At 40.9% G+C, this 26,981-nt stretch overlaps 1 protein-coding gene across 1 annotated transcript in view; it reads right to left on the reverse strand.

Moving 5' to 3' along the window:
• megf10 (multiple EGF-like-domains 10) overlaps nucleotides 1–26,981 on the reverse strand; it is a 107,609-nt gene that overhangs the window by 17,924 nt on the left and 62,704 nt on the right. The window contains exons 7-13 of the mRNA XM_079860902.1: nucleotides 25,295–25,415; nucleotides 24,329–24,465; nucleotides 16,111–16,323; nucleotides 10,314–10,488; nucleotides 10,118–10,238; nucleotides 3,116–3,279; nucleotides 2,711–2,813 (exon numbers count right to left, since the gene is read on the reverse strand). Of these exons, the coding sequence (XP_079717028.1) occupies nucleotides 2,711–2,813; nucleotides 3,116–3,279; nucleotides 10,118–10,238; nucleotides 10,314–10,488; nucleotides 16,111–16,323; nucleotides 24,329–24,465; nucleotides 25,295–25,415 (1,034 nt within the window). The remainder of the gene's footprint in view (nucleotides 1–2,710; nucleotides 2,814–3,115; nucleotides 3,280–10,117; nucleotides 10,239–10,313; nucleotides 10,489–16,110; nucleotides 16,324–24,328; nucleotides 24,466–25,294; nucleotides 25,416–26,981) is intronic.

Below are 26,981 nucleotides of genomic sequence, written 5' to 3' on the forward strand. Positions count from 1 at the left end.
AAGGTGATGGAGGCATTGAAACTCCTGCTTATATACGCTCATGATAATGACTGACAGGTAGTGATGGGAGAATCATAACTTTCTGTAGCTCTGAATCAGTTGAACCAATAGCTTTGTTAAATGATTATGTGAGTTTGACTTAACGCAATCTGTGCCTGACAAAAGCAATGCATTCTGGTTAGAAAGTTTGTCCGGCTCACAAAGTACTGCGAGAGCGAGACGAGACCAGCCGCCTGGATCAGACGCTGCAGTTTGGGAGATTGTTCAGATTCACTGAAGACAACGATCACATGCTTTTCTTGTTCCCTCTCGAAAGGGAACTCGAGTTGCGTCCCATTGGGGTCGCTATGGGGGAATGCCTTTGGCGTGACCGGTGTCTGAAGTGGAAATCTAAACACGACGTGAAGGCACTACAGGTGAGACGGAGAGTATAAAAGCGCACCTGTGCAATACGTCATCCTCTTATTGTCTTCAGGATAACATGTGTTTGGACGTGCGTTCTGAAAAGGCAAGTTTATAATATGTCCAGCACTAGCACTGCGAATTTTAGAATGTGTGTTCATCCGTGTCAGCGTTTTCTGACACCTGATGACAGACACGATATGTGTGTTATGTGTATGGGTGAGGAGCATGCATTTCCTCTTAGGAAACTTCGCTCTCGTCTGTCCCTTATCTTGAGGGAATCGGGACATCCACCTGTGCCCTGCGGTTTAGACCTGCCGTGGAAACCAGAAGGACCTGGACCAGAGCCAGGGGCTCCCCCCTGAGGTGGTGGAGGAGCTGTGCCGCACTGTAGATTTGGTTCTCCGGCGCCCACCACACAGTCTTGATCGGTCTATGGCAGCCATGGTGGCAACGGAGGAACATCTCTGGGTGAACCTGGCTGACATCGGGGAGAGGGAGAAATACTTCCGCCTTCCGAGCTTTTTGGCACATCCATTGAGACGGTGGTCGGGAAGTTTCGGGAGGCAAAGGCACGCTCTTTAGTCCTTCATGCTGCGCCGGTCCAAGCCCACGCCTCATGCCACGGCCCACGAAGGGGGCTGGCTCATCGCAGTCGGAGGATCGGAGACGAGACCAGAAAGCGAGCGCCACCTCTCATGCTCCCCCTCCCTCGAGGTGAGTTTAGAAAGAGGCGAGGGAATATCAGGGAAGTGTTCCAGAACAATCACCCTGAGCAGCTTTCTGGGGCTCCAGAGGATAACTAACATGCTAACTCTGTTCTTGAGAAGCTCCAGTCTATGACTGCTGGTGTTGACCATTGGGATGAGGACTCATTTGTCCAGTCCTTTGAATTAGCTCAGCCAATAGGGCACTAGTTCCTTCAGAAGTGCAGCGTGGGTATTCCGTTCCCCATAGCGACCCCAAGAGGACACAGCGCGAGTTCCCTTTTGAAAGGGAACGTCTCAGGTTACGCATATAACCATGGTTCCCTGAGAATAGGGAACGAGACACTGTGTCCCTTTGCCATGCTTTCGACATTCCTGCACACGTCTCCTTCAGACAAGAAGTGGATGACGTATTGTACAAGAGCCCTTTTATACTCTCACCTGTAGGGACTTCATGGGCTGCCGCCTGCCAATGTCAAGTTCATTGTCGTGTTTAGATTTCCACTTCAGACACCGGTCACGCCAAAGGCATTTCCCAATAGCGACCCCAATGGGACACAGCACAAGTTCCCTATTCTCAGGGAACCATGGTTACATCCGTGACCTGAGACGTTTATTCTTCCAACTCAGCTGGTGCTCTCAAATCAGTTTTTTTTATAACAGTAAAAACTATTTTCATGGAACTCTAATGTTACATTGTGTTTTAGGATTTAGGAACCTAGTTACCAATGTGCAGGTTCAGTGTTTGTGAAGTGTCACATGACTTCAGTCTAAAGGCATGTTCACACCAAGGATGATAACTATAAAGTTTTACAATCATTCTAATTTATGAAAATAGAGATGTCTTCATCACAACAATAACGATAATGACACAGAGGAACAATATTGTTGGAATGACTTTCAGAAGAATTTTTCCTCTTAACCGATAAAAACATTGACAGCCAATCAGAATCCGTCCTGCATTTAAGAGCTCAAACTTTTAAAGCGACAGACGAACAAACCGCAGGGCATGCTAATAATAAACAGAACGTTGGAATGGATGTTAATATAGTTATGGTTACAGTTATCTTTCTTGTTGTGAACAGCCCTGAGCCCACTGACCGTCAGGCGGTGTTTAACAAGCTCTGCTGTCAAAGACAAATGATTAAACATGTCGTCCTGTGTGTCTGAAGCTCAGTGGGTGAAGCAGCTCTGTGGGAGAGAGTCATGACAAAACATGGACAAAAGCTCTTTGAGAGTGAGTGTGTGTTGCTAGGCGATGAGAGGACGCTGGAGATCATTCTAGTGCAGCAGGCCTGAGGAAACACTGCTGACATCATCAGTATGCCGTCGGTGTCGGGATCAACCCAGAGGAATGTGTGGGAGAGGGGGTCTCCACCTTCATGAGTCCTCAGCCTTACAATCAAACAGACCAAAACCTTCTCAAGAAAAAACTTTCTTACGAACTTATCTTAAGAATTTTCTTTCTTAAGAAGATTTCTGTGAATCCGGACCCAGGGACTTTAGGCCAGAGGTGGGAATTATTTTTTAAAGCAGTAATCTTTTAAAAAGCAAATGATAAAAATATAAGTTATCCTGAAAGTCTAGCACACATTCTTCACCTGTCCAGCCGGCCAGACAGCGGCAGTGTCCCGTTGAGGGCTGACACCCGTCCGCATGACTGCAGTCACAGCGCTCACGACAGTCCAATCCATACGTCCCGTCCTGCACACACCATCAGGTCATTGAGGGACACTTCTTTCAACTAAAATAGTGATTTTGCACATGAATTTGACGATAAAAATTTTAATAAATTGTATATGAGAATGCACTTTAAAATAACTGTTCGTCAGACTGAAGGAATGATGCCTTAAGGCCAAAAATATGGAAAATAATTGAGAGGTAATATATAACACCGGTTCAGTATTATTATAATGAATGCAGTAGAATATAAGGTGACATAAAAGGCATGTGTAACTGAACATTAAGACAGTACAGGGTTTGATATTTCTCTGTGAATCGCAGACCTGACAGTGTTGATCACAGCGGTCTCCTCTCCAGCCCGGAGTACAGGTGCACCTCCCGTCCAGAGCGTCGCACGCGCCTCCGTTACTGCAGGCACACGTCAGGTTACAGCCCAGACCCCACGAGCCACTGGGGCAGTTAATGGAGCAGTCCACCCCGTGCCACCCTGAAACAACAGCGTTGGAAATCATAAAAGCACTAAAAACACTACAAGAGCTAAGACACATGAACGAAACACACATACGCTAATCACAGTCGGAGCCGAAACATGAGGTAAGGTAAACTAGTTCCTAGGGCTTCTCTATGTATACATAGCCCTCATTTCCAGGTGCTCTTTGTCAGATCTCATTATTATTTCAATGCTTGTACTGTTTAATGTGTTTGTTTCCTAAGAAGTGTGTGTACCTGAGTTTATTTTGATTATTGTTACTAGGGCTGCCCTCTAATAGTCAAACAAAAGCTAGTCTATGAGAAGCCTGTAGCCAGTTGGTCACAGGAAAAAAAAAAAAGTTGTGCAGTCTGTGAAGGACTTTACATGGCCGCTCTATTATTAGGCACTGTTACGCTCCACGCGTGTTTTGTGTTTTGTTTTCATTGATCTGTGCATGTTAGTGTACTTTGCACGTGTTGGTTGTTGTGCTCATTATCTTCTCTCTGTTTCTAGCTCACTATCTCTGCTCGCAGGTTGCTGTGATTGGCCGAGTTGGACGTCAGTCATCATTAAGGCGGCGCTTGAGAGCCATTTGGAGGCCGCCCAGCTGGTTTAAAAGGATGGCGTGTTCATTCATGCTTTCTCGCGATCGCGAATTGAACTCTCTGTAGTGGACTGAGCTCTTTGTAGTGGAATGAGTTTTCTGTAGCGACCAGGGGCCTGTTTCAATAAGGAGGTTCAACCAACTCTGAGTTAAAACTTGAACTCTGAGTTGACTTACCCTGAGATGGGAAACTCTGAGTTTTTGGTTTCAGAACAGCTGAAATGAGTTAGTTCAATCAACTCTGAGTTGACTGACTCTGAGTTAAGCACCACAACTATAAAAAGCCATTATCAATGGAGCACAGATATTATGAGTCACCATGGCAACAGCGCCAGACACAAAGAGGTCTTCATATTTCTCACCAGCAGAACTGGATGAGCTTCTGCAAGCATATGGAGAGTACAAACATTATTTTGTTTATAAGTTATAAGTTTACATTTTAATTACTGTTATACAGTGATGGGTGTAATTAATTACCAAGTAATCTAAATACTGTAATTTAATTAAAGGGATTACTCTTAATTCTTCTGTAATTTAAAATTAAATCTGATGTAATTGTATTAGACTATAGAACAATTCTGTATAGGATATTTAACATACATTTTTAAAAGTTATATTTTTAATGTAACCTTCTCCCTCTACACACTTTGGTCAATTCAAGAATAATTCATGCAATTGTATATTGTTTATTTGAAAGCATTAAAAGTGCTGTTTCTTGTCTCTCCTTGTATTGTTCAAGTGTTTAAGGTTGACATGGGATTTAGTAATTAGTAATAAGTAGACCAATAATTTCTAAAGATAGTCATTATTACATTAATCTAATTACACTGTTGAAGATGTCATTTGTAGTTAGTAATACAAGTAACTTACCCAACTGTTATAATATCAGAGGTGAAACTAGAAGAACAGTTTGTTATTCAACCTAATTTTAATTTTCATGTAGGAGCAATCCTGCAGACATTAAAAGTCCATGGCAGCAGCTGAAAATTAAATATAAAAACATAATTCAATCAAGTAAGGCTTGAGCATATCATGGGTGTAGGCTACCTGACTTTACAAACATTTGACATATTAAATAACTAAATAGCATCCAGTGTCTAGCAGTGCAGCAGCATTTACAGCTGAGGGAATTCCTGGAGGGACTTCAGAGCCAGTCACTCCCGAAGATCCAAGGGCCTTCATAAAATGTAAGAGGTTTACATATGTGTTATTTTTTATATAGGCTATTTTTTATATTTCCATATATTTTACTTTGGGTTAGGATTTTTGTTGATCTCAATAGATTCTGATGGTAATATCTGTCTTTTGGAGCCTCCTGTCCCAACAGAACCCCAGGCAGTTGTAAGTCGCCTACTCAATACACCAGAAATTATGACAAATAGTGTTATAAAGTGTACTCAACCAAATGCTCACCACATGGGGATAAAGAGTTTCTGCTGCCACAGAGAGGCCTACTTAATGAGGTAATGTTTATATTATGTGTCTACACATCAAACAATCTACACATTCAAATTTCTTCACATTTTTATGTGGAGTAGCCTATAGAATCTAAGTTTAAATCTAAGTATAAACAGGTATTCTTATCTCTCCCTCCCCCAGAGTGTGGAAGAACAGCAGGAGGACGGTCCATCAACTTCTGGTGCACAGATGAACACAGTTCAATGATTTCCAGTAAATGCCACAGTTTAATTCTGTAGAATTTGTTTAGAACTACATTATGTAACTCTAATCTACTACTGTATTTTCAGTTGTCAGTTAAGGAGTTATATAGACTTCATTTTATTAAAAAAAAAAAAAAAAAGTAAAAATAGGAATCTTTTATTTATTAATAAAATATTAATTTTATTAATAAAAAGGTACTGAAAGAATGAATGAGGTGTTTAAACACTGCTTCCTCTTTAAAAAATGGTAGGAGACCGAAAGAAACTCTGGGTTTACCGAAGAAAACCTGCTCCCGACCAGGTTAGGTTCACAGAGTAAGTTACCATGGTAACTGACTCTGAGTATAAGTTACCTCTCTTTTCAGAAACGGGCTTGACTTACTCTGCTTTCTCAGGTTTAACATACCTCCCATTCTGAAACAGAAAACTCAGAGTTTCCCTCATTTCAGGGTTAACATACTCAGAGTTTTCACTTAACCTCCTTTCTGAAACAGGCCCCTGAGCTCTTTGTAGCGCAATGAGTTTTCTGTAGTGAATCGAGTTCTTGTGTATGTCTCTGCCCGCGAACTGAGTTGTGTGCTATGTGTTTTGTTCTTTGTATTGTGTTGTCTACCTTTTCATTTGCTCGGATGTATCGGGCAACAGCTGATATAGTGGGAAGAGAACGCAGGTCAGTATATCGCGATATACATTGCACCCGTAGCAGATGTTTGTCTAGACACACTAGGTAAGAAGCGAGTGCCGCTCATTGTATTTCTGTTTTGTTAGGTAGTTCAGTTAGGGTGCCGGATGCACCGAAGATTTCGGTTTATTTTCTACCTTTTTCTTTGGTTAGATTAGGTTTAGATTAAGGATTGTTTTGTTATATTTTGTTCTTTTCTTTGGCGCCGCTTTTGTTCTTTTCCCATTTTTTGTTTGTTTACATTATCACATTGTACATAGTACACATATTATTGTTATTTTACTGGATCTAGTGGCTTTGGCTTTATGTGAATAAAAATCCAATAATTTTTCTCTTTCAAAGATTGTCTGTCATGTTCTTCCACCTCACTTCACATCCAGAAGCATATTAATATATAAATGTTACGGTACATTCCCTAGACTTTTAAAGTTCGTAACAGGCACATATCCTAGTGTTCATGTGGAGTGAAGCTCAATTAATACCACAGAGACTGTGGTTTAACATATGCGTTTAACATAACATGTCATTTAGCATGGCATGTTTCTCTCTATAGGTACTCATCACTGAACTGCAGAGTCGACACTGACTCTACACTGGTCTATTAATGAATTATTAAAATGTTCACACAGTCTCTGTGGTGTTTTTTTGACACATTCATAATCATTACTTTTTCCAGTGCTCTCCCGGAAGCTTTGTGTTCACTTGAGTGTTTAATATATATTGTAAAGGCTCATTATTATGGTTTAGCATTTCTCTGTAAAGTAGAACAATATTAGCAATGTTACATTTAATCAGAGATGGGAAGTAACGAAGTACAAATACCTCGTTACTGTACTCAAGTAGATTTTTCAGATATTTTTACTTTACTATTTATTTTTGAGCTGACTTTTTACTTTTACTCCTTACATTTTAACATGAATAACGGTACGTTCTACTCCTTACATTTTAAAAAATTGGCTTGTTACTTTAGTTTCAAATAATTTCAGTGTAGTTATTATTTTTGCGTCATCACCCTTCGCAGGGAGTTTGATTGACAGGCGATCTTATCAATCATAATCCGCCATTTTGTCCGACAAAGCAGCCAGGAGAGTTAGTAGATTAACATCGGAGGATTTAAACTTGAAAAACAAAGTGTACCGATGTCTTTTTCGTGTAAAAACTTTATTCCCTCTTATGGTCATTCATGTTTATTTGATGCTATAAATTAACTAGAAGGAAGAGATGATCGGTTCACGAGCAGCTTTAACTGAGGCTCTACAGTCTACATCGATCTGTCACGACACATTAAAGAGCCACAAAACTGTATTTATTGTTTAAATTTCTTTTAAAAAATGACCAAATTTGAAAGGTGAGAATTTGTTTCATATAAAAAATAGCCTGGTCTGTCCTGTCTCTCAGCGCCTTGTCAGTGTCCTCTCTGCTCCGCAATGTATTTTTCACTGCGCGAGAACATGGTGTGGCGTGAGAGTGGCGTTGTTTGTCGGACATAGCAACAGTAACTAAAGGGAATGGAAGGGAATGGTTTTAGACCATTCGCAAACCAGTCTTTGCGACAACCAATTGACCCTTCGCTAAGCCCCGCCCTCCTTAGTTACTGTTGCTACGCCTGTCAAGCTTTTGCGCCTGGCACGTCTATTACAGTATGTATGCACTGGTTTCAGACATTCCTAAGGAGATAATTAGTCATTTTTGGCGAACAGGTGAAAATATGAGAGAGCAAGACTGCAGTATGCATTCGAGGGATTAGAGAATAATTTCATCAAAATTGAAGCTAAAGTCTATAACGTTAGGTCCCAGCGCAAGCAAGCAGCCGCCTCATATGCTGACCATTCAAATGGGAAACACACAAACTGAGGAACAGCTTTGTGCATGCACAGCAGGGTAAATGAAATGTGAAAATATTCTAATATTTATAAATCAAACAGCTTATCCATATGTATTGTGGAATAAACACAAGACATTAGCCTGATGCGATGATGCGACGGCAGCCATATTGTGCCAGAACGCCCACCACACACCAGCTTACTGGTGGAGAGGAGACAGTGATGAAGCCAATCAGTATATGGGGATGATTAGGAGGCCATGATGGACAGAGGCCAAGGGGCAAATTTGGCCAGGATGCCGGGGTTACACCCCTACTCTTTTTCGAAGGACATCCTGGGATTTTTAATGACCACAGAGAGTCAGGACCTCGGTTTAACGTCTCATCCGAAGGACGGTGCTCTTTTGGCAGTATAGTGTCGCCATCACTACACTGGGGCGTTAGGACCCACACAGACCACAGGGTGAGCAGCGCCTTCTGCTGGCCTCACTAACACCTCTTCCAGCAGCAACCTGGTTTTTCTCAGGAGGTCTCCCATCCAGGCACTGACCAGACTCAGCCCTGCTTAGCTTCAGTGGGCAACCAGTCTTGGGCTACAGGGTGAAGTGTAGTGCGCCAGGCTAACGTTACTGCTCACACGTCGTGGGTCACATTAGTGACTACTGTTATGAACTGATTAAGTTTGCATACCAACCTTTTCCTTGGAGATCTCCGGCAAGCCCCCTGATGTTCCCTCCTTTTACTAACTACCTTTTACTTTTACTAGAACTAACACCGGGAGAGTCGCGATCGGATTGGGGTAACGTTACTAGTTTGGCCGTCAATTAACAAAATGCTGAAATATATTTTAAGTAACGTTAAATTATGTCAGTGAGCCTCCGTCTTGCCTTTAATCACACTGCTTGATCCACGAGCTGGACAATAACTTTATTCTAGAGCTGCTATAAAGCCAAAACACTTTATTTTTAATTTCCTATTATCAATGTAAAGCTGCTTTGGAACAATCTACATTGTTAAAAGTGCTATATAAATGAAGATGACGTACGGCATTTCTCCCCTTGGGTTTTAGGTTTCGGGAAGGGAACAAAATCCACCACCCCGTCCAAACTTTTAGGATACCGGGTATCAGATTTGCACAATCTATACGCACAACGCTGCGGCATGTTTCCCTCTCGCTCGAAAGCTTGCCAGACCTCCCGCGCCTAGTTACGGTTGCTAAGCCACGATTGGCCTGTGGTGGTTTTCGGGCGTGGCTTAGCGAAGGGTCAATTGAATGGGAATATACATTGCACTTGACCCATCACTACACGACGACTCGACAGATTCGGCGGCATTCATTCGCGGAAAAATCATTACATAGCATACATGTAGATTCCTTTAAATGTTAAAGGGAAGATTAAAAAAGAGAAACTGGGTCTGTGAATTTTCACAGAATCACAATTGAATTCACAATTGAATTCATATCTGAGCTACTCAGTCAGAATCTCATTAACCTGGATGAGTCTCTGTCACAATAATCATATGGCTATGTGATGTTTTAGGCCTATTGGCAGACATCCATTTAAAATGTAGACAATGGCATATAAAGAACGTTTTTTCCATTTCCACTTGGGTTTCTCGGCTTGCACTCTAGTAACATTTGTGTGGTCCAGGTAGCATTGCATAAAAAAAATGGTTATCATTCGCAAGGCTACTTTTACTTTTATACTTTAAGTACATTTCCAAGCCTGTACTTTGTTAATTTTACTTGAGTAAAGAAGTTAAATCAGTACTTCTACTTTTACCAGAGTATTTTTTAACACAAGTATCTGTACTTCTACTTGAGTACGAGAAGTGAGTACTTTTGCCATCTCTGCATTTAATATTCTTTCTCAGCCCTGAAACTCAAACCATTTTGCTGCTTGAAGATGCTGAATCAAATACACCTCCATTCCTGAGGCCTCATGGAAACACACCTTGTCAGGGTAGATAAGCAACTTCACACTAAAGACAACTGAACAAGCCTACTGAGTTCTTCAGGATTACTAGAAAGTTGATCAGGGTTGGAGTTTAACTCTGCAGGACAGTGAGTTGGAGAGAATCACCTGCTTGACAGGAACAGGATCCATCGATGGGAGAGCAGATGGCTGCGTTCTTACAGGAGCAGAGAGAGGAGCAGTTGATGCCGTATGTGCCCGCAGGGCAGACCGAGGAGCAATCTGAGCCCTGTAATCATGACCACACATCAGTGACCGCTTCCAGCATACACACACTCAGTCTGTTTAAGATAAGATGAAGTACCTTATATCCCGGTGCGCAGACACATTCTCCGCTCACGCTGTGGCAGTCTGCTCCATTCTGACAGTGACAGACCTCCTGACACGCCTCCCCAAAGAAACCAGGAGCACACGTCTCGTTACAGTACAACCCCGACCACCCCGACCGGCACGAACACTCACCCGACATGGGGTGACAGCTGAGAGAGACGACACATTCAGTGACCATCGACTGGAGTCTGAAGCGCATATACCCTACAGGCCACCAAACTGTAGTTTTGGGTCTGTGAACTTATCCTAGTGCAACGATTCCCAAACCGTTTTGACGTCAAATAATGCAGTTATATGTACTAAATAAAAATGAGGTAACTGCACTCAAATTTTACAGAAAGTTATGTGGACACAATGACTGAAACAGAACTCAAACTGAATGAGTTACAGAAAATGTCTAGTTCCCAGCATGATAACTGGATAATAATTGTGCTGACTGTGCATTAGTGATGAACACCTGCTGTTAACAAGCAGAATCACTGAAGGAAAGACGAACACAAGGACTACAACTGACTTCAGCCACAGCCTTAGATGAAATCAGCTGAAGATAAAAGACTAAATATCTCAAGATCTCAGCAGAGGAGGATTAAAAAACTCACAAACAGCATTACCAGCTTCACTTATTACCAACCCGATTTACTTTATTTCTGTCAGACATCTACAGAAGTTCTATAGGCCCCGGTGGCGTGGCCTAAGCTTTTGTCCTTAATGCCATTTTTTTCCTTACATTACTTTTACTTTTATACTTTTAGTAGTTTTGAAACCAGTACTTTTACACTTTTACTTTAGTAAAAAGCTTTTGTTGATACTTCAACTTCTACAGAAGTCTTTTTAAACCCTAGTATCTACTTCTACCTGAGTAATGACTGTGAATACTTTTGAAACCTCTGGCTGTTTGTGGAGTTGTTTAATCCTCCTCTGCTGAGATCTTGAGAGATTTAATGTTTTCTCTTCAGTTGATTTCATCTAAGGCTGTGGCTGAAGTCAGTTGTAGTTCTTGGGCCCTATCTTGCACCCAGCGCAATTGACTTTGTACACCGACGCATGTATCATTCCTATTTTGCACCCGCGCAAAGCGCGCTTTTCCCTCCACAGAAGCACGTCGCTAAACTAGGGAATGAACTTGCGCTCCCTGGGCGGTTCAGCGCAAAAAAGGAGGCATGTTCCAGCGCAAACGTTCCTTCATGCTATTTTGCAGGTTTAGAAAACAGTTGCGCCACTAACCAGGAAAAAATGGTTTAAAGTCAGTCGCGCGTAGCGCATGTTAGTCATATGCTATTTTAAGGGCGCATGCTTGGCCATAATCAATGTAGCGTGTGCACAACGCGCATACACTTTGATTCTCTCATCTACACAGAAGCAGCAGTTTTAATTTTTGCAAATTATACATTATTACGATAGATAGATAGATAGATAGATAGATAGATAGATAGATAGATAGATAGATAGATAGATAGATAGATAGATAGATAGATAGATAGATAGATATAAAATTTATTATAAAAGCATACATCTAGCTTACACATTTACCCAAATTATCATACGCCTTTTTAACCGAAGTTAATTTGGGTGGGTTTCTCCATCCCCAATGTCCCTGATGAGAGCGTCGGTCTCCTCGGCTGTGAACCGCTCCTCGCGTGCGTCTGGCAAATCCGCCGTTATAATAGGAATCCGCTTTAGAACAAGCGCGCCTGCTCTTAAAGGGAATGTGAGATGACGCTCTGATTGGTTTATTTCACGTTACGCCCAAACCACACCTATGAATAATGAAGCTCTTCAGACCAACCCATTTTAGATTTGCGCCTGGCGCAAGAGTCATTTATCCCGCCGGGAAAATAGCAACAGCGCCAAGACCCGCCCACAAAGCTACTTGCGCTTTGCGCTTTGACACTTGCGTTTCAGATCGTTAAAATAGGGCCCCTTGTGTTTCTCTTTTTTCTGTTCTTGTTGTTCATGTTTCCTTCAGTGATTCTGCTTGTTAACAGCAGGTGTTCATCACCGATGCTCAATCATCACTTAATTAATCACTTAATTTCTTGACTGCAATGTATATCTTCTTTTAGTGAACTCAACTGATATAATTTCAGAGTACTCATAACTATTGGTTTCTACAATTACACTGAACAAAATTATAAACGCAACACTTCTGTTTTTGCCCCCATTTTTCATAAGCTGAACTCAAAGATCTAAGACTTTTTCTATGTACACAAAAGGCCTATTTCTCTCAAGTATTGTTCACAAATCTGTCTAAATCTGTGTTAGTGAGCACTTCTCCTTTGCCGAGGTAATCCATCCACCTCACAGGTGTGCCATATCAAGATGCTGATTAGACAGCATGATTATTGCACAGGTGTGCCTTAGGCTGGCCACAATAAAAGGCCACTCTAAAATGTGCAGTTTTATCACACAGCACATTGCAACAGATGTCGCAAGTTTTGAGGGAGCGTGCAATTGGCATGCTGACTGCAGGAATGTCCACCAGAGCTGTTGCCCGTGAATTGAATGTTCATTTCTCTACCATAAGCCGTCTCCAAAGGCGTCTCAGAGAATTTGGCAGTACATCCAACCAGCCTCACAACCGCAGACCACGTGTAACCACACCAGCCCAGGACCTCCACATCCAGCATCTTCACCTCCAACACCGTCTGAGGCCAGCCACCCGGACAGCTGCTGCAACAATCGGTTTGCATAACCAAAGAATTTCTGCACAAAACTGTCAGAAACCATCTCAGGGAAGCTCATCTGCATGCTCGTCGTCCTCATCGGGGTCTCGACCTGACTGCAGTTCGTCGTCGTAACCGACTTGAGTGGGCAAATGCTCACATTCAATGGCGTCTGGCACTTTGGAGAGGTGTTCTCTTCAAGGATGAATCCCGGTTTTCACTGTACATTGCAGATGGCAGACAGCGTGCATGGCGTTGTGTGGGTGAGCGGTTTGCTGATGTCAACGTTGTGAATTGAGTGGCCCATGGTGGCGGTGGGGTTATGGTATGGGCAGGCATATGTTATGGACAACAAACACAGGTGCATTTTATTGATGGCATTTTGAATGCACAGAGATACCGTAACGAGATCCTGAGGCCCACTGTTGTGCCATTCATCCACGACCATCACCTCATGTTGCAGCATGATAATGCACGGCCCCATGTTGCAATGATCTGTACACAATTCCTGGAAGCTGAAAACATCCCAGTTCTTGCATGGCCAGCATACTCACCGGACATGTCACCCATTGAGCATGTTTGGGATGCTCTGGATCGGTGTATACGACAGCGTGTTCCAGGTCCTGCCAATATCCAGCAACTTCGCACAGCCACTGAAGAGGAGTGGACCAACATTCCACAGGCCACAATCAACAACCTGATCAACTCTATGCGAAGGAGATGTGTTGCACTGCGTGAGGCAAATGGTGGTCACACCAGATACTGACTGGTTATTGGACCCTCCCAATACAGTAAAACACACATTTTAGAGTGGCCTTTTATTGTGGCCAGCCTAAGGCACACCTGTGCAATAATCATGCTGTCTAATCAGCATCTTGATATGCCACACCTGTGAGGTGGATGGATTACCTCGGCAAAGGAGAAGTGCTCACTAACACAGATTTAGACAGATTTGTGAACAATACTTGAGAGAAATAGGCCTTTTATGTACATAGAAAAAGTCCTAGATCTTTGAGTTCAGCTCATGAAAAATGGGGGCAAAAACAAAAGTGTTGCGTTTATAATTTTGTTCAGTGTAAATGAATTAAGGTAATCAGTGTCCTAAAATGTTATGAGTTATCTTAACGTATTTGATTTGACTTTGTGAGTGATATTGTGAGCTAACAAGCGCTCTGAGTTCTTTTAAAATTAAGAAATATCCTTGTTTTAGTGGACTCGATTTAAATAAGTTCAGAGAACTCATATCTATTGTTTTTTTTATCAAATTAATTAAATATAGGTAATCGGTGTCCTCAAAATCTACTTGAACTTGTTGGGTTTTACAGTGCGGCACATTCACATGTTCACTGATGTTGGTTAATGGTCACATGACCCTGATTTTTTAGTAAGTGTTTAATTTAGAATATTTTTATTTTAAAATGGTTTATTTACATTATAGGGCTAGAAGATTTAGTCAAAAAATTATGTTGTGAATATTACGTCATATATTGAAATTACAGTTTGAACTGTGATATGATAAACATTTAATTTCATATGAAAATGTCATATTGCTGCTGCTGAAACAAAGACGCCACACTCTGCTGACACTAGTTTTAGTTGCTTTTTAAAGGTGTTCACATTTGGGTTTAATCTGTACAAGAATCAAATGTTCACAAGATATTTACAAGATCAAACTGAAAAGAGTAAAAACTAACAAAAATAGACCTTGCATTGCCTTTGTAGCTTTACTTTTAAGTGGACTCAAACACTTTTTAGTTGAGATAGTGTCTCAGTCCACATCACATTCACACTGTTGTCTTTAATTCTTTAATTGCTTTATATGATTATTATTTTTAACTCTAGTTAGAAAAAAATAAGACTATTGTAAAGCATTACATTTGTAAAATATTTTACTGCATTTACTGTGAACCAAGCTTCTCCAAAAACTCCAAAAACACAGGATCATGAGCTGCTCACGGGTAAATGAACACAGTGCCGTGCTTCATTCTGAAACACACTGCGTCAAACTACATCGCAACCTTGTGGGATCTAATAATCGCACTAAGCTATAATGTTATTTCAATTATGTTTTGATAAATTGTGGAGCCCGATTTATTCATTTGTAATTTTACAATTTTAATGATTTAATTAATAGCTTACTTTTCATCAACTCACAAACCCCCTGCAGTTTGATGAGACTGTAATGAGACTGTGATGAGACTGTAATAATGAGACAGTAATGAGACTGTGATGAGACTGCAATAATGAGATTGTAATGAGACTTTAATAATGAGACAGTAATGAGACAGTAATAATGAGACAGTAATGAGACCGTGATGAGACTGTAATAATGAGATTGTAATGAGACTGTAATAATGAGACTGTAATGAGACTGTGATGAGACTGTAATGAGACAGTAATGAGACTGTAATAGTGAGACTGTAATGAGACAGTGATGAGACTGTAATAATGAGACAATAGTGAGACAGTAATGAGACAGTAATAATGAGACAGTAATGAGACTGTAATGAGACTGTAATGAGACTGTAATAGAGACTGTAATGAGACTGTAATAATGAGACTGTGATGAGACTGTAATGAGACAGTAATGAGACAGTAATAATGAGACAGTAATAATGAGACAGTAATGAGACTGTAATGAGACTGTAATGAGACTGTAATAGAGACTGTAATGAGACTGTAATAATGAGACTGTGATGAGACTGTAATGAGACAGTAATGAGACAGTAATGAGACTGTAATAATGAGACAGGGTGTGTGTCTCACCTGCGTGTGTTATTGGCGTGACAGGGTGTGTGTCTCACCTGCGTGTGTTATTGGCGTGACAGGGTGTGTGTCTCACCTGCGTGTGTTATTGGCGTGACAGGGTGTGTGTCTCACCTGCGTGTGTTATTGGCGTGACAGGGTGTGTGTCTCACCTGCGTGTGTTATTGGCGTAACAGGGTGTGTGTCTCACCTGCGTGTGTTATTGGCGTGACAGGGTGTGTGTCTCACCTGCGTGTGTTATTGGCGTGACAGGGTGTGTGTCTCACCTGCGTGTGTTATTGGCGTGACAAGGTGTGTGTCTCACCTGCGTGTGTTATTGGTGTGACAGGGTGTGTGTCTCACCTGCGTGTGTTATTGGTGTGACAGGGGCACTTCCTGTCACACCTGAGGCCGTAGAGACCGTCGGCACAGACTCGCTCCTCACATCTCTCACCGGTGTATCCCTGCTCACACACACAGGCTCCACTCACGTGATAGCACTGCGCACCGTTCACACACACACACGTCTGACTGCAGCCCACGCCATACGTGCCGACTGGGCACTGGTCCTGACACCTGCCAACACACACACACACACACACACTTCAGTCACAGACTATATACACTATATACAAATAGCGAGTTCTTCTTTCATTGTCACCATAATTAACAAAGTGTTATTGTTTAATGAGGTCATATGTAAAGAGTTAAATAATACTTTGTTAACAACTTATTAACTGCAAATAGTTCTCACTTTAGATTAGATCACGGAAAATTACATTAATTAAGTGCTTTAAACCAAACTTTATGTTAATACATTAAGCCTATCCCTAAAGCAAAACATAACCACCTAAAATAATTAAATAAATAATGCTGTCAATATGAATTACATACAAATACTCATAAGATCAAGTTAAAATACATCAGTAAGAATCAGGGGTAGGTTTAAAGAAAAAATATACACTCACCTAAAGGATTATTAGGAACACCTGTTCAATTTCTCATTAATGCAATTATCTAATCAACCAATCACATGGCAGTTGCTTCAATGCATTTAGGGGTGTGGTCCTGGTCAAGACAATCTCCTGAACTCCAAACTGAATGTCAGAATGGGAAAGAAAGGTGATTTATGCAATTTTGAGCGTGGCATGGTTGTTGGTGCCAGACGGGCCGGTCTGAGTATTTCACAATCTGCTCAGTTACTGGGATTTTCACGCACAACCATTTCTAGGGTTTACAAAGAATGGTGTGAAAAGGGAAAAACATCCAGTATGCGGCAGTCCTGTGGGCGAAAATGCCTTGTTGATGCTAGAGGTCAGAGGAGAATGGGCCGACTGATTCAAGCTGATAGAAGAGCAACTTTGACTGAAATAACCACTCGTTACAACCGAGGTATGCAGCAAAGCATTTGTGAAGCCACAACACGCACAACCTTGAGGCGGATGGGCTACAACAGCAGAAGACCCCACCGGGTACCTCTCATCTCCACTACAAATAGGAAAAAGAGGCTACAATTTGCACGAGCTCACCAAAATTGGACAGTTGAAGACTGGAAAAATGTTGCCTGGTCTGATGAGTCTCGATTTCTGTTGAGACATTCAGATGGTAGAGTCAGAATTTGGCGTAAACAGAATGAGAACATGGATCCATCATGCCTTGTTACCACTGTGCAGGCTGGTGGTGGTGGTGTAATGGTGTGGGGGATGTTTTCTTGGCACACTTTAGGCCCCTTAGTGCCAATTGGGCATCGTTTAAATGCCACGGCCTACCTGAGCATTGCTTCTGACCATGTCCATCCCTTTATGACCACCATGTACCCATCCTCTGATGGCTACTTCCAGCAGGATAATGCACCATGTCACAAAGCTCAAATCATTTCAAATTGGTTTCTTGAACATGACAATGAGTTCACTGTACTAAAATGGCCCCCACAGTCACCAGATCTCAACCCAATAGAGCATCTTTGGGATGTGGTGGAACGGGAGCTTCGTGCCCTGGATGTGCATCCCACAAATCTCCATCAACTGCAAGATGCTATCCTATCAATATGGGCCAACATTTCTAAAGAATGCTTTCAGCACCTTGTTGAATCAATGCCATGTAGAATTAAGGCAGTTCTGAAGGCGAAAGGGGGTCAAACACAGTATTAGTATGGTGTTCCTAATAATCCTTTAGGTGAGTGTACAGTTTGTACTGTGTAAAACTCATTATTTCTATGCAAAGTCCCTATAAAGCATGGAAACCCAGTGTGTGTGTGTGTGTGTGTGTGTGTGTGTGTGTGTGTGTGTGTGTGTGTGTGTGCGTGTGTGTGTGCGTGCGTGCGTGCGTGCGTGCGTGCGTGCGTGCGTGCGTGCGTGCGTGCGTGTGTGTGTGTGTGTGTGTGTGTGTGTGTGTGTGTGCGCGCATTATAGTCCTTCACGTCTATTGCGATCTCAAAACTCCGGCCAGTTGATAATACCTAGAATATCAAAATCGACTGCTGGCGGTAGATCCTTCTCCTATTTAGCTCCAAAACTCTGGAACTGTCTTCCTAACATTGTCCGGGAAGCAGACACACTCTGTCAGTTCAAAGCTAGATTAAAAACACATCTCTTTGACCTAGCATTCACATAATACATTATAGAGTTCTATAATTCAATGTTAGGATGCATAGATTAGGTCAGCTGGAACCGGGAACACTTCCCATAAATCCTGATGTACTCAGGGTTACATCATAAGAAGAATGGCGTCTACGCTAATATTAGTCTCTCTGTTTATCCCGAGGTTTACCGCAGTCTGCCGGATCCAGGCCGTATCCAGATCTGATGAAGGACCTGTGCCTGGACACGATGACAACGCAGTCCTGAAGTGCCAACTAGTCTCTCCCCTGTGAAGGCCTCCTTCTCTTCCCTTTACCTCTCTACAGATAAAGCGTTTTCGGGATAATTCCAGTTCGCGTGGCTACGTGGATGCGACAAAAAAATTCTGTATTATAAATTTTTAAGGCCAGACAAGTAGTTTATTAAGGGTTGGTTTGTAAAAAAGGACGCCTGCGCACATTTATATTCAAACACACATACCTTTGGACTGAACACGTAATGCGCATGTGCATTCATGGGTTTGCGTTTTTGAGGTTTGCGCAGAGATAACGGATAATCGTTTGCACCTTCGAACCTAATTCAGGGAGTGCGTTCTCGAGACACCAGGCACTGTTTTGTGCGGATGAACGGGCCGGAGTGCATTAAGGGTTTTCTGTTAGAACGGTGTCGTGTTAGCGGCCCCTGAGTTAATAACTGAGTCATTCCACGAAACCGGTATGATTTGAGTCCCTCTGACCTTTTTAAGTGTATTTTACCTATTGGGTCACCAAAATCTATTCTTAAAAGCTTTTTGTATCAATTGAAATGTCTCCTTTAATAAAGTTTAAAAATAATGACATACATATTATCTTTATATTAGAAATTATCTTGTTTTTTCAGTTGACACCACCTATTTTGCCATGTCCCTCATGGCCTTGAAAGTGTACTTGGAATATGAATAATAAAATTAGAAAAAAGTCCATACATTTTGCCATTCCCATGAATATCTATCTGTGCTTTTTTGAAAAGTAAATTCATGATTATTCATTAAAATCACATTATTTAGTTCCGTCCCTCAGTAATCCCTCAACCCCGTTACACAAACCATTCTCACCCATAAAACTAATGAACAGATCCTTATGGGACATCAATAACAGGAAGTAACATCATAGAAGTCTTCTGAACAACATTGTGTGTAGACACAGGCAAGTTACCACCTTCTTTTATAACTATAACTTATTTAGAATTGTGATATTGTGGTTGTCAAGCTCAACGACTCAACCCTGTTACATCAAATAAAGATAGAATTCTATTACTTGTGAAAATGATCTTTGTTATTTCAACAATATACATGATTTCTTAATAACATGCATGTCATGTGCTCTCCTGTTATTCACTACATGTAGAGCAGTGGCCATTTTTAAGCAAAAAATCACAACCCCGTCACACTCAACCCCGTTACTTTTTTGCCACGAAGCGCGCGCACATGCAAAAAAACACACAAAAACACGTTCGCACACACACACAAACACATCAAAAAAGCACACAATTAATATGTTTTATTTTGATTACCTATTTAGTCAGTTTTTAATGTTCTAATGTATTTAAAGTTATTGTTGTTTTTCCTGCAGTCGTTTTAATAAAACTGAGTTGCAATTGCAATTTATATCTGTTGTTTTTCTTGGTTACATAATGAAATACAATGCTCATAGAAAATCTTGCAGTGAATTTGAGTAAAAAACAACTATGTATATGTTAAGCTGTAAGGTTGTCTCTTCAACCCCGTTACCATCTTCAACCCTGTTACCTTAGTCTCAACCCCGTCACACCTACATTTTTATTAATTATTTTTTTAAGTTTATGAATAAGTAATTTAATGTTTGTTGAACTTAGTCAGAAATGTTCAGATCAATCATAAGAATACTGATTTTAGTTTAAATTCTGAAGTTAAGCCACATCTTTGATCAAAAATGTTGAGGTTGCTGTCACAAAAAGTGCCCATTTCAGGCTTTAGTATAGCATAAGTGTAAAATTATATGTAAATTTTACATTTACAATTACTAAATTAGTGTGAGGGACATATGATTAATAGGAAAATGTTGATTTCATTACAAATATATTTTATAATCATATTCAGAGCTCCCATAGTGTCCATAACGGGGTTGAAGACTAATAGTGCCCATATCTTAAAATAATTACCAATAATAATAGGGATTTGATGCCTGAGGTGGGAAAATATGTTTTTCTGGAAGTTAATATGTAATTAATGCTGTGGGGTGTTCAGAAAAAGAAATACATATAAATAAAAAATCCAAAAATGTGCAAGTCCAAATCGTACCGGTTTCGTGGAATGACTCAACTAATGATCTCCGCAACGGAAGTGAATCAATCAAAACTAACTTTAGCTGGACAATAACTTTATTCTAGAGCTGCTGTAAAGCCTAAACAATCTCTGTTACTGTAATTTCCTATTATCACTGTAAAGCTGCTTTGAAACAATCCAATTTTCTTGATCTAATCTAAGTGAGAACTATTTGCAGTTAATACTGTAAGTTGTTAACAAAGCATTATTTAACTCTTTACATATGACCTCATTAAACAATAACACTTTGTTAACTACAGTGACAATAAAATAGCTCACTATTTGTATATAGTCTATTCATGTATTAACTACAGTTTATAATTTATTATTTACAATAAACTAATAGTTTGCAAATGATTTGTAAGTACTTTATTACACTATACTTATTATAAAGTGTTACCAAACATTTCTATTGATCTATTCTTGTAGAAATGCAACTACATTTGCAGCTACTGTACATTCTACTTTCACTTCACAAATGTGATTAGAGAAGTTAAAAACTATATAACTATATAAAAACTATGCAAAGAATGTAACAGCTGTTTTGTGTTGTTTGTGTCTTTATCATCTGGTCTTTGCTCGTAATTAAGCTTCTATCAGTCCCTATAGAGCAGAATCTAGTGATAGAGGGATGAGGACACGCTTATCTCAACCATTCTGACAATCTGAAAACAGCCAGACTATCTTTCTGCTCAGCACCCCATAACCTTCTCCATACACAGACTCACACTCTCTTGACCACTTAGTTAAACACACAAACACAAACACACACACACACACACACACACACACACACACACACACACACACACACACACACACATACAACCCAAACACACACACACACACACACACACATACAATCAAAACACACACACACACACACACACACACACACACACACACCCTCACACACACACACACACACACACAGACTCACACACATGCCCTCACACACACCCTCACACATACAGACTCACACACACACACACTGGCGGGCTCCTCCCTGTGGCTGTTAAGCGATTACTCTGCAGCCGGTAGGGTGTGGTGAAATCAGGGTAAACCGGAGGTAACAGTGACATCTGGTGAAGCCAAAGCTCTTATTAAGTCATAAAAATTCACTTGTGTTTCTATTTCTGCTGTTTAAACACATGCTGCGCGCTCACTGATGCTGTAATTACAGCGGCACGGCCACTGCTGCCGCTGGACGAGACGCCAGCAGAAACTGGCTCTACACGCGTGTGTGTGTGTGTGTGTAACTGCTGTTCTGACACTGACGGGAATCAGCGCGCTCTCCTGTGAGATGTTCATCCACTGTGACTGACAGTCGTTCTGCCCTTCATGCAGAATCACAACACTTGATCAGTAAAATCAACCCCTCAATTTTCATATCACAGAAAACATAGAAATATAAAATGTTGCCAAGTAACTATTGGAGTAAACAAGGTTTCACGCAGACTTAAAAGAAAGATAACCATAACTAAACCAGACCATGCGTTAACGACAACCGACAAACAGAACTGAAAACAGGAAATAAATACTCATTATTGACTAATTAATGACAAACAGCCGATCAGGATGATTAATCATATCACTAAAGACTGGCGGGAACTAGAGCAAAGGATACTGAACAGAAACAAATGAAAGTCCATGAAAGAAAAACTAAGACAACAATGACAGAATATGTGTTACACAAGGAAACAATCTGTAATGAAGTAAGAAGAAGCAATTTACAACCAATAGGACTAATTAACACAATAGAACAAAAACACAAATAAAACAAAGTTTTATAGGGAGATCAATTCAAATAATAAATACTTCAGAAATTGTATAAAGGCATCAAATATAGAATAAAAGCAGCAGTCTTCATGGTATGAACACGCTACAAATGTTATTGAGTTTTTTGTTGTTTATCATTATTGACAGACAGCTGCAGGTTTATTAGGCTGCTGTCACTTTAACGCGATACTGCATGGATCCAACACACAGTTTCACATACACTTTTTCTCTCAATGTGTTTACGTCAAATCGACTGTGTTTACATGAATACTCACCAAGACTGGCGTTTTGACACACAAGTGTGTGCATTTGACCATTCAAGCACAATATCGCTCTAACTTGTCAATAACTTCAAGCGGTCCTGCACTGCATGATACACTTACATACCATGATATAAACCATTTAGCATAATCTCTATTGATTGACACCTGTCACCGGGATATAAAGTCCTGACAGGTTCTCACACCCTACAGTTTGAGAAAACCCTGATCTATACCAAGGGTTTTCAAACTGTTCCTGAAGCCTCTCCAGCAAATAAAGAAAACACCCATAGTGTGCAGTGCTGAGCGGCTCCCGGAACGGCTCGATCGCCCGTCTATATCCGAGGGCTTCAACCCTGGGACTCACTGTCCTAACGCTCATCCAGGAGCTGTTACTCAGCGACAGCATCCTCTGAAGACATGTTTCAGCTTGGCTCTGTTCCTCACACTACGCTATCACGTGGCTTTAGAAGGACTGAATCTAGCGCAAGAGTCACTCAGACCTCAGTCAGGAGTGAGACCGAGGCTGTAAGGGGCAGGAGGATCATGTGTTCAGTGGATTGTACTGGTGTTTGACAAAATGGCAATTGTTCAGCAAAACTTTTGAAAGTTGTGAGTTTTGAAAATTGCTTGTGATGCAATAGTGTCATTGTATAGGCTGTCAGTTTATCCTTGTTTTCATCCATGTGAAATTCAATCATTTAAAGGGGGGGTGAAATGCTCATTTTCACTCAATCTCCTGTTAATCTTGAGTACCTATAGAGTAGTATTGCATCCTTCATATCTCCAAAAAGTCTTTAGTTTTATTATATTTATAAAAGAAAGATAGGCTGTACCGAGTCTTTCCGGAAAAAAACGAGCGGCTGGGGGCGGGCCCTGTGGGCGAAGCTAAAGCTGTGCTAACGCGCCGAGCTAGTAACACACAGAGACAATAGAAGCAGTTTTACTCACCGAACCTTTATCATTGTGACTGCTCGATCCTTAAGCATTAGACGATCTGCAAATCCGTCGATCTGGGCTTTGTTTATAAAACAATCATCGTCGAAATGCAGGGAACAAACAGTCTACACAACTCCGTTTATGCTCAGGAAAAACAAACTCCATCCACTGGTGCCTTAACGCTGGGTTCTTTGGGAATCTGTGCAGGGTTGTCTTGCCCTGGCAACCAAAAACACACTTCTTTGGTGACATTGGCTTCCCAAAAGCCGGGCAGGGCGCTTTGATGGCGAACTGCTTTCGCTCTCTTGCTCTGGTCTACGAGTGCGCGCGCGCCCGCGATCTTACCGGAGAAGTGCCCTTAGGACCCATATAAGGAAATTCCGTTACATCTGACGTCACACATACCCATACTCGAAAAAAACTTTCCGAAACTTGTGACAAACCGGAAGGACAATTTTTGGCACAGAAATACTCCTTCAAACGTACAATTTAATTTTTGAAACTTTGTCCATGTTTAGCATGGGAATCCAACTCTTTAACAGTGTAAAAAACTCAGTATGCATGAAATAGCATTTCACCCCCCTTTAAGGTCTGTTGGCTCTTTTCAGGAGCTTGTGAATTCACAGCATGGTGTTGCTCTCCTCTCCAGCGGTAAAGCTTGATGTTGCGGTGCATGTACTGACCTCTCTCCTGTGTATCCCGCGCTACACACACACTGTCCCGTGGACGGAACACAGCTTCCTCCGTTATGACACTGACACTCCTGTGAGCAGTTCTTCCCGAAGCGTCCCGCCGGACACGGCTGTCCACACACTGCTCCCTGAAAACGACATCAACACATCACTGACAACACAGTGTGCCGAGACAAACAGTGTGCAACAATTACAGTAGACAGGAAGCTTTAAAACAAATTTCAAATGACACTAAAACAGAGAACATAATTTAATCGAAAGAATAATATAATAATTCTGTCAAAGTCCAAATATAATGGCCCCTATCATACACCCGGTGCAATGCCGGAGTGTTTTTTGCTAGTTTCAGCCTGACGCAGTTTTCATTTTCACGTCCTGCGCCACATTGTTTACATAGTAAATGCATTTGTGTCCATCTGCGCGCCCATGGGCTGCTGGTCTGAAAACCAGGTGTGTGTTCTGGAGCATTGTTGGAGCGTTGCTATTTTGAGGAACTGAAACAGACTGAGACATTGACCAACTGAAACCTGGTCTAAAGTCAATGGCGCAATGTTTTTTTGGTTATTTAAAGAGCGCGTTAGTAATGTGCGCCTATAGGCGGGTGCACAGGCATACACTTTGTCCTGTAGAAGGTCTGCTTGGGTGCTTTAACCTTGTGCACGAGCAGATCCGTTTCCTCACTAGAGAAGCATTCAGTTTTTCCGCTTGCAAATTCCACCATCTAAATAGCGAATCCGCCATGGCGTGAGCACAACTGGCTTTTAAAGGGAATGGGAAATGAGACTCTGATTGGTTTATTTCACATTACACCCAAAACTCACCCATTACTCATTAAAAGAATAGGGACAACCCTTTTAGACCATGCAACGGATACGCCAATCCTTAAAATAGGGAAATATTTACAAATATTTATCTTTCCTTCTAGATGTCAGTTAATATGGAGTGTTGCAGGCGTACCATCCAGCCGGCCGGGCAGGAACACTCTCCGGTCACATGATGACACACGCCACCGTTCTGACAGGGGCAGCGCTCCTCACACTGCCGCCCATGCTTCCCTGGAGGGCACAAGTCCTCGCAGCTGCACACAAACACCAAACACATTTACATTCACGCATTCTTTGTCCAAGTTCTTGCATTCTTGCATTTAAAAAAAAAAAAAAAAATCTATTGTAACTGATGATGAACTTCAGAAGGACTGAGATTAGGCAACCAGTATTTCAAGCTTCCGTTGACACACATACTGTTCCTGTGATATGGAAGACTGCATACATAAAACCATTACCGAAAATGTCATGTCCAAGAGAATATAAAGATTTTAGACCAATAGCCCTTACCTCTGTGATTGTGAAATGTCTAGAGAGATTGTTACTTCAGCATTTAGTTATGACAGTTAAAGATAAATTAGATCCTTGCCAGTTTGACTATAAGAAAGGCTGTAGTACTGAAGATGCAGTTGCTGCTTTAGTACATATCATCTCTAAACATTTAGATAAATCCAAAACAATTGTAAGAACTTTGTTTTTGGATTTCTCTTCTGCATTCAACACAATACAGGTTGACAGATTGGTGTCAAAACTTGCACAGTTGAATGTAAATCCCTATCTGATCCAGTGGTATACCTCATTTCTCACTGATAGAGTTCAGAGAGTCAAAGTGAATAAAACAGTGTCGTCTGCAATCATTACAAATGTCGGAGTACCGCAAGGTTGCATTAGTTCTGACATACTTTTCACCTTATATACAGACGACTGTCGAACTGACATGTTAAATCAGTATATTTTGAAGTACTCTGATGACACTGTTTTAATATCTGTGTTGAATGATTTGGACAGTCCTGGGTTTCATCAACAAGGTGTGACTAAATTGATTGAGTGGTGTGAGAATAATGCTCTTGTCATTAATACGAGTAAAACCGAGGAGATTGTATTTGGGTCTGCATCTGATATAATGCCTGTTTTTATTCATAAGGAGAAAATCAGATTGGTTGAGACATATAAATATTTAGGAGTGATTATAGACAATATGTTATCTTGGAAAGATCACATTGATACTCTCTGTAAAAAAACAAAGCAGAGAATTTACTTTCTTCATCGTCTTAGGTCATTTGGAGTAAGAAAACAGATTCTTCTATTGTTCTTTAGGTCTGTGATAATGAGCATACTGCAATATTGCAACTCTATTTGGTATAAGAGTTTGTGTGTTATGCTAAAACCAAAGTTGTTTAATCAATTAAAAATTTGCTCAAAGATTGTAGGTCAGCCTCTTGAGAAGCTTTATGATTCAGGCTATCATAACAATTTGCTAAGGCTGGCTAATAATATAGCTTCTAACCCTATGCATATCCTGCATAATGAGCTTGAACTACTACCATCAAAGCGGAGGTATAGAGTCCCCAGATTTAACAAAGTGAGGCTGAAACACTCTTTTGTGCACCAGGCTATCTTAGCGTTGAACAAAAACACTTAATCAGAAATCAAGAGTATTGTGAAGGTGTTGTAGATGCATAAGTGTTGTACTGAATGCATAATGTGTGAGGTTTAAGTGTATGTCGATGTAGAATGTATGTTGGATGTTGTAAACATAGACAATGTTATGCAAGAAAAATTTCAGACTTGTCTGACAATAAAGTATAAAAGTAAGTAAA

The sequence above is a fragment of the Squalius cephalus genome (assembly GCF_949319135.1).
Source record: "Squalius cephalus genome assembly, chromosome: 24".
NCBI lineage: Eukaryota > Metazoa > Chordata > Actinopteri > Cypriniformes > Leuciscidae > Squalius > Squalius cephalus.